We start from the raw sequence: 11,848 nt of genomic DNA, 5'->3' as shown, positions 1-11,848 counted from the left end.
CGGGGGCCCTGCGGTGGGCCGGAGTGGGGCTCTCTGAGTGGAATTTCTTCAGAGCTTTGCAGACCAGCGACCTCTCCTCCCGGGGGTGATGCAGGGTGAGTGTGAGCCACATCACGGCCATCACAGCAGCCCTGCCCGGACCCCGTTCGGGGCCGGTGTCCTCTGCCTCTGGTCTCGGGACTGACCTGCCTGATCGGATACACGCGGGGTGCAGGGACGGGTGGGGGGTTGGGCCACAGGAGCAGCAGGAGGAGGTTTGAGATCATAGAAAAGGCGCTGCAGGTGCAACGAGCACCACAGGGCAGTGGAAGCGTCCTGCCCGCAGCTGGTCACGGTCACTGGTGCCGGCCTTGGCCTGGCCCACACCAGCCCCTCCCTCCCTCCCTCCCTCCCTGCAGGTTCAGTGCTGTTTCCCGGTCAGAAGCCGCAGCAGCCCCTCCCTGGTTACTCCTGTCGTGACCGGGCTTGTCTCACCTTTGTGGTGCCCTTGGAGCCCCCCAGGGGGGCCCGCCGGCTGAGAGACGCAGGTCCTAAGTTCCCCGGTGGTGCCGGCTCAGAGGGGTCCGACCGCATGGGGGGCACTCGGGGGGTTTGCTCCCACCCGGTGGGGTTTACGGCAGTTGGTCAAAACTACAGTACAGGAGGGTTCAGGTCTCAGCCTTGTTAGGGGGATGCTTGATTTCTTGGAAGGGGAGCAGGACCCCAGGGGGGCTGTCCTGGTCCCTGGTTGAGTCACTGATAACCTCGGGGGAGCCTGGAAGTCGGCTTTGGGGGCCCACTTCCATTTTTGCACTCCGTCCTCTTGCTGCTGGGGTCCTTCCTGTCACCACCTCTCCCCACCCCACCTCACCCCATGCTTATGCGGTATTGGGGGCCCAGCCGTGTGCCGGGGCAGGGGGGCGGGGGGGCACACATACACATTCAGCAGTGATCCTTGGTCACCCTGGGCAGAACACAGGGCTGGCTGGGGGGCAGGAGCCACCCTGGGGAGAGCCTGGGCGGGGCGGGAGGGCAGGTTCCTGCCGGAGGCCTGGTCAGCCGCTGCGGTGCCTTCTGGAAGGTAAGGAAGAGAGGCCGGTGGGGGTGGGGCGGGGGGGTTGCCGTCCAGCAAGGAGGCCTTGCTGAGGGAAGCCGCTGGCGGGCTGTCTTCTGAACGCCACCCCCGCGGTGCTTAGGGAGGACCCGAGAGTCTGCGGTCCTGACCTCTCCCTGCCTTGGGGAGGAGCAGAGAACCCACGTCCCTTTTCTTAGGGCTACTTCAGGCCAGGTTGAGCCAGGACAAGCATGTCTTCAGGTTCAGGGCCAAGGCCCTGGTCTGCCTGCCTGAAGAGTCCGTGCCCGCCCCCAGCGCCCCCAGGGGATTTGGGTTGTGGCGGGACAAGGCTCTCCCGTGAAGAAACGGGCTCCAGGGCAAGAGAAACCTTGGTGCTCGGGGCGCCATCCACTGCAGCCGACACCGTCACCCTGCCACCCTGCCGGCGAGGTGGGCTCACCCGCCCCGGAGGCCAGGTCAGGCCCGGAGCTGCGGAGCTGGCCGGGTGTCCCGTGGGGGCTGTCGGGGGGCCGTGATGGGAGGTGGCGCCAGGGGGGCTGTCCTCGCAGCGCCCGGCAGTCAGAAGAGCTCTCCCGTGAATTCCACAGGGGATGGCTAGTCGAATGTCCCTGTCCCTGTCCCTGCCACTCCACGAGTGACAGTAGTCACGTGGCTGTGGCCCCGGGGAGAACAGGGTGGGGAGAGGACCCGGAGGGACGAGGGCAACGCTGACTTGCCGAGTGAAGCGGTTGGGCCTGTTCTTTCTTGAGCAAAGCCTGGTCTTGGGAGTCAGAGCCAAGGGTAACGGGGTGTGTGTGTGTCAGGGGACGGCTCTCTGCTGACGGGAAGCACTGCGAGTTTCTCCAAGGTGGGGGGGCCAGGAGTCCGTGGACGTGCCCTGAGCTCATCCTGCGAGCCGGGAGGGCTGGTGGAGCCGAGAGGGGCGGGCACATCTCGTGGTGGTACGGAGGGTTTTCCCCCGATGGTTACCAAGCCCGCAGAGTGGGGCAGCGTGCTCGGGGGGAATGCACGCTTGGGGGCGCATCAGCGATGGGGGCCCTCGGGCCAGGGACGTGGAGCACGGCCTTGGCCCACCAGAAGCCCTCTGCTCTCCTAGCCCACCTCCCGCTGTCTTTCCCTCGGCCCTCGCAGGCCCTGGACTCCTTCACCTCCTGTGTGGTCTCAGAGCACCCCCGGGGGACGAAGAGGGTTGCAGCGCCTGGCTCTGGGACCCAGCAGGCCGCACGGACCTGCCCTGGCCCAGGAAGGAACGAAGAGCAGCTTTTCCTTGGGACTTGCTGGCAGTTACTTTGGATGGGAAGGGGGAGGAAAATTAGCTACACATCTTGGGCGTGGCTGAGACTCACCCTGGCTGGGGCTGTGGCCACCTCCCCAGGAGGTCTTGCGCTGGGGGGCACGACTCTCCTGGTCCCCCAGAAGCCCCAGGAAGGGAGTGCCCCCTGGCGCATCCGTGTGGCCCAGGTGGGGGGTGCAGGTGCTTCCGAGGAGCTCTCGCCCCTGCTTCTGACTTCCCAAGTCAGGCAGACCCCTCCCTGCAGGTTCCTGACTGCCACGTGGGGCCCCTGCGGGCTCCCCCAGATGTTTCTGGCCCGAAGCTGTGAGGGGAGGGCGCCCATTCTAGGTTGGGGAGCCTGCCACGGAAACCTGGGCTTCCTTGGGGCGGCTTTCGGACGCCCGCAGCTGTGACTGGCGTGGCAGCGCTCGTGTAACACCCCAGCCTCGCTCCCGAGGGCTTTGGCCTCCACCTTCACCTTTAACAACCCAGGGCTCTCTGCTGACGGGAAGCACTGCGAGTTTCTCCAAGGTGGGGGGACCAGGAGTCCGTGGTCCCCCCACCTTCCCGCTCCGCACGCATGTCGCCGCCGAGAGTGCGTTTGGGGCCCAGAGAACGCCGGGCCGCCCCACCCCCACGGGTCTGGGGCCAGCCTGCAGGGGCGTTTTGGAAGACGGCGCGGGGCAGTGGGAGAGGGGTGGGACCGCGTGAGGGAGAAGCCGGCCTGCACGGAGTTTTCTGGAGGAGTCGGACCGGGTCAGCGGGGGAGTGGCCCTTCCCCGAGTGCGGGGCAGGTTTCTTTTACGCCGCTTCCGAAGGGCGGTTAGAAGCGCGCCGGGCCCGAGTCCCGTGCGTGCGGGGAGGCGAAGGTCCCTGTGCAAGTGAGCGGGATGCGCGGGCTCGCTGCCCGCCGCTCTGGGGACCCTGCCCCTGCCGCCTTGGGAATCGGGGTCCGGCGCATCGCAGGCGGGGTGGGCGGGCGGCGGCGGGCCCTGCCCGGTGCGCGCGGGCGGCGTTTCCCAGCCTCCCACTGGGTCTGCTGGCCGAAGACCCAGCTGCCCGTTTGCCCGTCGTGTCCCCGGGCGCGCGGGCACCTCGACGGCTCCCCCTGCTGGAGCGCTCCGTCCCGACCCTGCACCCGGCGGCCCAGGACTAGTCCCCCAACTTGTTCGCTGCTGTTAACTAGTCGCGCTGCCTGAACGATGGGATGGGGTTGCCACAGCAACCAGACTGGACGTCACAATCCGGGCATGTGTGCCGCCCCCCCATCGTGCAGCCGTGCCGCGGGCGCTGCCATCGCCACCCTCGGCCGGCTGCAGACTCGGGCTGCGGGGCGCGAGGGGCGGAGCGGCCCGGGCTTTTCGGGAGCCGAGCGAAGGAGGCCTAGGAGAAGGGGTCGAGACGGGGGGGTGGAGGTTTGGGGGTGTGGGGGGGCAGGCGGCCGCCATCTTCTTGCCGAGGCCGCCTCGCCCGCCGTGCGCACCAGTCCGGCAGCGCACGGGTTAAGGCTGGCACCGCGCCCGGCGGGAGGGGGGGCGCCCACCTCCCCTCCCCCCCACGCCGGGCATGCGGGGCCCGCTGGGCACCGAGGAGGAGCTGCCGCGGCTGTTCGCGGACGAGATGGAGAACGAGGACGAGATGTCAGGTGAGCGGGGCGCCGGCCGCGACTGGGGCCGGGGAAGCCAGGGGCTCGCAGACCGGCGAGGCCCCGGGGCTGCGCTGCGCTGCGCGGGCGGGGCCGGCCGCGTGCTGGTGGGGGTGCCCGGGCTCCGCTCTGCGCTCCCGCCCTGCTGGCGCCGCGCGGCCAAGGGCGCGGGGCTGGGCGAGCGCCGGGGCACGGTGCGCAGGCGGCCAAGGGCGGGTGCGATTCTGGGCCACCGGGGCTGGGCGCGGGCGGAGGGTCGGCGGGGAGAGGGGTCGGGAAGGGTCTGTGCTGAGCACCCAGGGCAGGGAGGGGGCGCGGCACCGCCGGGGTCAGCCCGCGTGCCCTTGAAGGGGGCGGGAACGGTGCTTGGCTCCTGGAGCGGCTCATCCCTCGGTCTCGCCCTGTGCGCCTCTGGCCTTCCCCGGGCTGGCCAGTCTCAGCCTCAGGGCGGGCTGGGTGCGGCCAGGAATGGGGCTCAGACAGCAGTGCTCGAGGACCTTGTGAGCACCCTGGGTGGAGCGGCTTCCTTCAGGGCCCTCATGGGCCCCGGGACAGGGTGTGTGGGTTCGAACTCCCACTCCCCTTCCCCACCTGCAGGGTGACTGCCGCTCCCTAGCACTTTGCCGGAGCCCGAGCGTCGTCCTGGTGTGCCTTGCCCCTGCCACCATCTCTCAGGTGCTCACTGGGCATCAGCGGTCCCACCTGCCCTGCCCTGGCTATGGGCCTGCCTCCCGGGCCGCCCTGCCCTTGCCATCCCTGCCAGAATTCGGCATAAACATGGCTGGTATGTCAGGGGCAACCTTGCGTGACTGTTCTTTAGTTAACTGCTCACCATTTGTTTGGGACAGTTCCCCTCCTGGCACAGCTGGGGAGGGCCTCCCCCTGCCAACCAGCCCCCCTCTCCCCCTGCTGGGGCCCTCTCAGACTTCTTAGCGTCCGGCTCCCGGCTCCCGAGGGACCTGTGGGAGGCCCAGGGGCTCTCCCTGGGGCAGCAGCGTGCCGCCGGCCGCGGGAGTGCCTTTCCCCGGGGACAGAATGCTCTACAGACGGGTCCCCAACTCCTGCGTGTGGGAGGGGAGCAGAGGGGACCCCGCTGGCAGCGCTGCCCGGGCTGCTCTGTGTCTTCCCACTGAGGGATTCCCATCGGCGGCCACGCCCACCGGGGGCCTCCTGCCTCCCCACCTGTTTGCTCGGGTCCCTGCGGCGGGGCCTGGCCTCGCCCCACTGTGCAGACAGTCTGGCCAACTTTGCAGAGCCCTGCCGGGTTCAGAGTGGCGGGGCGTGGTGGCCTGCAGGGGCGGGGTCGCTGGGACAGTCGACGTTGCATGCTGGGTCCGGGGACACAGGCCCATTTCCTGGAGGAGCCCAGAGGCCCCGGCACAGGCTGGACACCTTGACCGCTTCCGACCCTGGAGGCGGGGTCCTTGGCCAGCCCTGGGCGGTGGTGCTCGGTGGGGCTCTGGGCGTGGCCCTTTGTGGCACCGATGGGGTCAGTGGACAGCTGAGCCCGCCCGACCAGGCTGCTTCCTGGGACGTCACTGGCCCCTGGCGGGGCTTCCTGTCCCTCGTACTGAAGACTCTGCCTCTCCCTGGCTGTGTCGGGGCGCCCAGCTCGGGGAACGGAGGAGCCCCGGAGGTGCCCTCAGGCTGGCGGACACCCACCGGCTCTGTCTGGGCCAGAGCCGACAGGGCTGAGAGTCGCCTGCCCACTGGCGAGTCCCCTCTCCCTCCTGCGGGCGCCCACGGCTCCAGGGGTGGGGGAGGTGGTCCCCAGAGGCCCTGGGGACACGCCCACAGCCCCGCAGAAGAGAGGTCCTGCGTCAGCCCCTGTGGCCTGGGGACCGCAGCCCCATCGCTGGCGAAACCCCACTCGCCGCGTCCCCAGCGTGTCCTGGGCCTCTCCATGTCCCTGGTTCGAGCCACTGGCCCTTCCTGCTGGTCCACGCCAGAGCCTCCTAACAAGTCTGCCCTGGCCCCCCTCCGTCCAGCAGCCAGGGTCACCGCTGTGACGCACAGGGGACCCTGGAGCACACGGCTTGTCCCACCCCCCTCTCCCCTCAGGCCCGGTTCGCATGCGGCAGCCACCCCGGGCTCCTGGCTGCTGCGGGCCCCTAGCTCCGTCCTGCCCCGGCCCGGCTGTGACCCCTTCCTGACCTGTGCCCCGCTGCCTCTCCCCCGCATTCTGGTCCCCCTCAGCGTCCCCACCCCAGGGCCCCCTAGCCCTCCCAGCTCCGGCAGGGCCCACCCCGTGCCTCCCAGACCCGTGTTCACGCTCTCTTTTCTTGGTTGCGCCTTCTGGCCCCTGGACCTTCATCGCCAGCTGCCTTCGGGGTCGTCGGGCCGCCCCTGGAGTGGGGCTCCGTGGGGCTCCCTGGGGCACCCGCTCTGCCTGGAGCCTGGCACCGTGGGTGCGCACGCAGGAGATGGTTGCGGTCTCAGGGTGCGAGGGCCGGGACTCCCGGTCACCCCGGGCCCACGGACACTACGGCAGCCTCACCCAGGCCTTGGTCTCTCCCGAGGTGACCCCAGCTGACCCCCTTGCCCTCCCTGCCAGCTGCTCGGCCGGAGCCCGAGGCCATGACCAGCATGGACTTGGGGCCATCGGGTTGTAAAACCCCTCGGTTTGCAGCAGGAGGCGCTAGTGAGTTGGGGGGCCCCCCCCGTCATGCTAGCTGTGACTCTGCAGCATTTGGATTTGTTCCTTGTCAAACCCACGTTCTTGACCCCGGCCCGTCGTCCACCTCCCCCTGAGCAGAACCCTGGTTTCCCACGCCCGGCTTTGCCCGGCTTTGCCCTGTGGCCTCAGGGCAGGCGGGCGAGCCTGCCTCTCGGGGTGGGGGGCCGGTGGCTGGGATATCGCTCAGGGCCCAGGGCCCAGGGCCCGGCAGCCGCCAGACCCCCGGGGGTTCAGGGGGGGCGAGCAGACTGAGTGCCTGGAGTCAGATGGATCTGCTGCTCCGCCGCCTGGTTGGGGGTGGGCTGCCCCGCCCCGTGCCTCAGTGTCCCCGCTGTGGAATGGGGACACAGACCAGCTACCTCACAGAGGGTTATTGTGAGGGCTGGTGACACTGTGCCCTTGGAACCCTTAGGTCACAGTGCCCAGCACACAGTGCCCAGCACACGGTAGGTGTCCCATGAACTGTGACTGTTACAATTAGCACCATCCGAGGGGGCAGCTGACCTGCCTTCCCCGAGGAAATGCTTATGAGACTCGTGCCCCCGCCCAGTAAGCTGGGGGGTGGGGGAGCCTGGGCCGGAGGAGGCCTGGGGTGGGGGGGCCCTCGGTGGGGCCGGAGGGAGGAGGGAGGGGCTTGGTGCCTGGGCCTTTTCCTCAGCAGCTCCCTGCCTGGCTGACCCAGCCCTTCCAACATTCAGCCCGAGGGCGGGGTGGGGGGTCGGCTGGGGGTGATGGGGGACGTTCCCAGAGCTGGTGAGTCCAGAAAGCTTCTCCTCTGGCTGGGCAGCGTGACCACTCTGGCCACAGAGAACCTCGCATGGCCGGAGTCCCCCACGCCCACTGGACTGGACCCAGCTGGGGGACCCCCTCAGGCTTCCTGGAGCTGAGGGGCGGGGGTGGGGGTGGGGTGTAAGATACCCACGATTCCCAGGGTCATGGCTTCTCCACTTTCCCCTCCCCTCACCGGGGAAATGTGGGTTTTGGGGGGTGTCCCAGTGAGACTGCTGGTGTTAACACTCTTCGCTGTGGGGGCGGGGGGGTGGGGCAGAGAGACCAGCACCATTGGCCCAGTGGCTTGTGGGAAATTCACCTTATTCTCAGCTGATTGGACACGAAGCCCCATCTGTCATCTCCTCGGTTCATTCGATCTCCCCCCGGGGGTCCCCCCTCCCAGCCAAACATCTGCCCGTGCAGACATAGCACCAACCGAGGACCCATCCTCCCCCCAGCCACTCACGCACCCCCGCTCCCTGTCCACCCCGCTCCCTGTCCGTCCACCCCGCTCCCTGTCCGTCCACCCGCCGCCCGTGCGGCCGTGCGTCCCGCCCGCTCCAACCGCCCGTTTGTGTGCGCCGCGCCTGCTCCGCCCCGTCCCCCCACGCACACATGCACGCACGCAGCACAGACGTCTGGTCCCGAGTGTCCTCTCCGAGCCAGGCACCCACACGACCTGTGGCGCCTCAGCTCTGGGGACTTCTGCAGGTGAAATTCCTAGGACTCTCTCCCCTCTCTCTTCGGTCCCGTCCTCACTCGCCTGTTCCCGCCCCTTCCACTCGCCCTGTCCCCGCGTCCAGCCCGCTCTGTCTCCAGGCCCGCCAGTCTGTCTGCCCTGAGTCACTGGCGGTCCCTCTCTCCCCCTCTTCTGTCCCCGTCTCCCTGGCCTTCCCGGTGCCGCCTCCTGTCTCCTCCCTCCCCCTCCCTGCCCACCCTGGGCCCCCCACCCCCATCAGCATCCCACCTCCCCCAGCCTCTTAGGGGGACAGACTGGCCTCGCCCCCTGCCCCACCCCCACCCACCTGCCCAGAGCGCTCCGGCCCGATGCTCTCTTTGATGAGACGCCGCCGTGAGGTGATGTCTGGGTTTTGTTAAATGTCATAAATAAATTATTAATCCTCTCCCGGGCGGGAGGACCGCCCCACCCCCGTGATCAGCAGAGGGCCTGTGACGCAGCGGGGTGCTCCAAGGACCGGTGGGAGCCTTGGCAGGGCCCTAGGGTGGCCCTGAGCACCCCTGGCCCGGCAGTGCCCGAACCGGGGCCCCTGCCGCCCGCCCCACCGCTCCCCGCTGTCCTGACGGTGTCCAAGCCCCCCTGGCCGCTGCCTGCCGCGGCCGGGCGCCTGTCGGGCCTCGCCCTGGCACTTGCACGCCCGGTGGCAAACTGTCCGACCCCCTGCGGAGGGCAGTCGTCGTCCAGTGTTAAGGACGAAGAAATGGGCGCGGAGGGGTGACCCTGCCGGGAAGGGGCTGTGGGTGGAAGTCGGCGCCCCTCTCCCCGTCCCTCCCTCCTTCTGGTCACCAGGCGGCCTTGGGCCCCGTTTGGTGCCGGGCTGGGGTGGGGAGTGCAAGGAACCCCTCTCCCCAGGCCCGGGGAGGGTGGTGGGTGCTGAGCTGGGTCCCCGTAGCTGGCCGATGGGCTGGCTTTCCTTGACCTTGGCCATGGAGCTCTTGCCCCGACCCCTGGCTTTGCCACCCCAAACCCTCGACCCCCCAGATCAGACAGGCTGGCTTTTCTGTCCACAATCCTGTGTTTGTCTTCGCAGAGCTCCCTGGGGTGGGGTGGGGGGGCGCGTTTTTGCCTCTGGGCAGGCACTGCTGCTGCCCTCCCCCCGGGAGGGGGAGAGGGGTGAGCATGGGACCTGTGGACTAGCTCCGATGCCCCCCGAGGGACCCCGAGTCTGGGGGGAGGCGGCCTGAGTCACCTCAGTGTCCCCGGGGTCCAGCCCCAAGCTGGGCTGTTTAATTGCTCCCTGAGCAGAGGGGCCGGTCCGAACTCAGGGAGCGGCCTGGCCTGGGGGAGGGACCCACCTGGCTCTGTCACCGGCCAGCTGTGAAATTGAGATATGGGCGAGAGAGGAGGAGATCCTGGGAGCCTCAGTTTCCCCATCTGCACATAGGGGCAACAGTAGTGCCACCTCCCAGGTCGCCGTGCAATGAATATGAAGGCACACGGGTTCCAGCACAGGGGGACTGCGGAACCCCCACTGGTACGTGGTGGTGACCGTGGCCGCGGGGAAGGTCCCGCTGGGCTCCCTGGGGCTGCAGCCTGCCTGGCGGAGGGGGCCTCTGGGCTCAGCCCGGGCCTGTGCCTCGAGGTGGTGAGGGGCCAGGGGTAACTTAGGGAGAAGCAGGACCTCTCTGCGCCCTGGCGGACTCCTCCCCCAAGGGCCCCCCTGCCTTTCCTCCACCCCCGCCCCAGGCCTGCTCTGACCTGGGGGCCCAGCAGGTAGGAGGGGTGACAAGACTGATGGGTCCTGATTATCACCCGGCTTGGGCCTCTGGCGCCTCGGGCTGGAGAGACAGGGCTGGTGCGGGAGGGCAGTGCCGGCGGGCCCGAGGGCTGTGGGGCCAGCAGGAGCCAGCGGGACAAGGAGTCCTGAGGCCCCTTCCCCCTGGGACCCCCCTTGCTGCTGGCTGTGTGCCCTGAGGAGAGGCGCAGGGCCTGGGCCCCCGAGGGGTGGAGGGCACGGGGAAGGGGTGCTTGGACGACTGCTCAGGCCTGGTTCCAGAGAGCTCAGGGCCCCTGCAGAGGAGGGAGGTGGGGCTGGAGCGAAGGCAGGCTGAGTGGGAACCGTGGGTGTGGGGGGGCAGGTCACCTCCGTCAGCTCGGGGGTGTCCTCAGGGCCCCCAGAAGCTGCGAGGGCACAGGAAGAGCCTGTCGGGGATGGGGGTGAGCAGGGAGGGGATCCCATCCTTGTGCGCCAGCCCCAGAACATTCCTGGAGGAGGAGGGGTTCCATTAGGCAAATGGGCCTAGGCCCGGGGGTCTTCAGGGACGGAGAACGGGGCTGCCCGTGGCCCGAGGGTTGGGGGCCTCGTCCGCGGAGGCTTGTTCCGGGCGTGTGTCAGGGCTCGCGTGTGCCCCTCCCCCTCAGGCAGGGCGGGTGCAGCCTGCCGCATGTCTCGGGCTTCCTTCTAGAACCTCCTGCAGCCACCTGTGCAACTCTCTGTTATGCTGCCCAGTCAGTGACCGGGTGCTGGGCTGGGGGACCGCCCTGCAGAGGGGACAGCGTGTGGGGAGGTGGCGGGAGACGGAGGGAGAGGCCCCCTCCCGATTGCATCAGCCCGAGCCTGTTACATAACGCGCCGGGCACCTCCTGGGCGCGGGGGCGGCTCTGCCCAGGCGGTCTCGGTCTCCCTGCAGCGCCGGCAGGCGGAGGCAGCCAGGGGAGCGGGCAGGGCGGACAGGCCTGCTCCCAGCCTGGCTCCAGCCGGCCCCCTTACTGCTGCCTCTGAGACCTCTCCACTCCAGGACCGCTCTGGGGGTCCCTGGGCATGTTTTCAACTGGCTCCAAAAATCTCTGCCCCTCCTGCAGCAGGGCGCGGGGACAGGACAGGGTCACTGTCCAGCCTCAGCCCAGCCTTAAGCCCGCCCCTGGCTGCCTGGCTCTGTGCCCCGTGGCCCGGGCCAAAGCCACAGCAGCGGTGCCTTCCACGTGGTCCTGTCCTCAGCAGCGCCCCCTCAGCGGGTCAGGACCACCATGCCGGCCCTACTACAGGGGCGGCTGGCACTCAGGCCGGGCTCAGGGCACCTCCCCTGGGGCAGTCCCCTATCCTGCCTGGAGTCTGCCTCCCTCCAGGGCTGTCTGCCCAGCAGGAGGGGGAGGGGCTGGCACGGGGGTCCCCGGGAGGCGGTACAAGACAGGGAGGGCATGTGTGCCCCGGTGGGGAGGCCGCGGGTCCCTGGCCACCCTGGGGGTGGGCCCCAGTGCCAAGAGGTGCCCTGGCGGTGGTGCAGCCCCACCTTCCCCTGGAAGGGAGTGGGACGTGTGGGAATCGGCTCCTGGGGCCCTGGGTGTGGGCAGGCAGCCACTGGGCTGCTGGTCCCTAGCACCCTGTGGCAGCACCCACAGTGTGGTAGTGGGAGCCAGGAGACCCCCTCTGCCTTGGGGGCCGGGGTGGGGGCGTGGGGGTTTGGAGGGAGTAAAGGGTTGGGGGTGAAATGGGGATGACCCATGGGAGGACAAGCTGGGGGGCCTGGGTTGGGGTGTCCTGGGTGTGCACACTGCTGTCCCAACGTTGTGGTGTGTGCTCGGCATGGTAACAGCCACCAGCGGGGAAGGTTCCTGGGTGGGCGTGGGGCCCTGTCTCCTTAAAGTGGATTCCCCCTCCTTGGCCGGGGGGCTCTGTTGGTTGGACCTTCGTCCTGTAGACCGAAAGGTCAAGGGTTTGATTCCCAGTCAGGGGACATACCCCGTTTGCG

The 11,848-nt window shown here is 69.0% G+C and overlaps 1 protein-coding gene across 3 annotated transcripts in view; it reads left to right on the top strand.

The window, feature by feature from the left end:
- Window positions 1-3,824: 3,824 nt before the first annotated feature.
- CHD5 (chromodomain helicase DNA binding protein 5) overlaps window positions 3,825-11,848 on the top strand; it is a 52,240-nt gene continuing 44,216 nt past the window's right edge. For all 3 annotated transcript variants that reach the window (XM_045858761.1, XM_045858760.1, XM_045858762.1), the window contains exon 1: window positions 3,825-3,972. In XM_045858761.1, the coding sequence (XP_045714717.1) occupies window positions 3,894-3,972 (79 nt within the window). In that variant the 5' untranslated portion in view covers window positions 3,825-3,893. The remainder of the gene's footprint in view (window positions 3,973-11,848) is intronic.

Source organism: Phyllostomus hastatus, unplaced genomic scaffold (assembly GCF_019186645.2).
Source record: "Phyllostomus hastatus isolate PE091 unplaced genomic scaffold, TTU_PhHast_1.1 phas_scaffold_182, whole genome shotgun sequence".
NCBI lineage: Eukaryota > Metazoa > Chordata > Mammalia > Chiroptera > Phyllostomidae > Phyllostomus > Phyllostomus hastatus.
The sequence above is the reverse complement of the archived record's forward strand: the minus strand, read 5'-3'. Positions and strand labels throughout refer to the sequence as shown.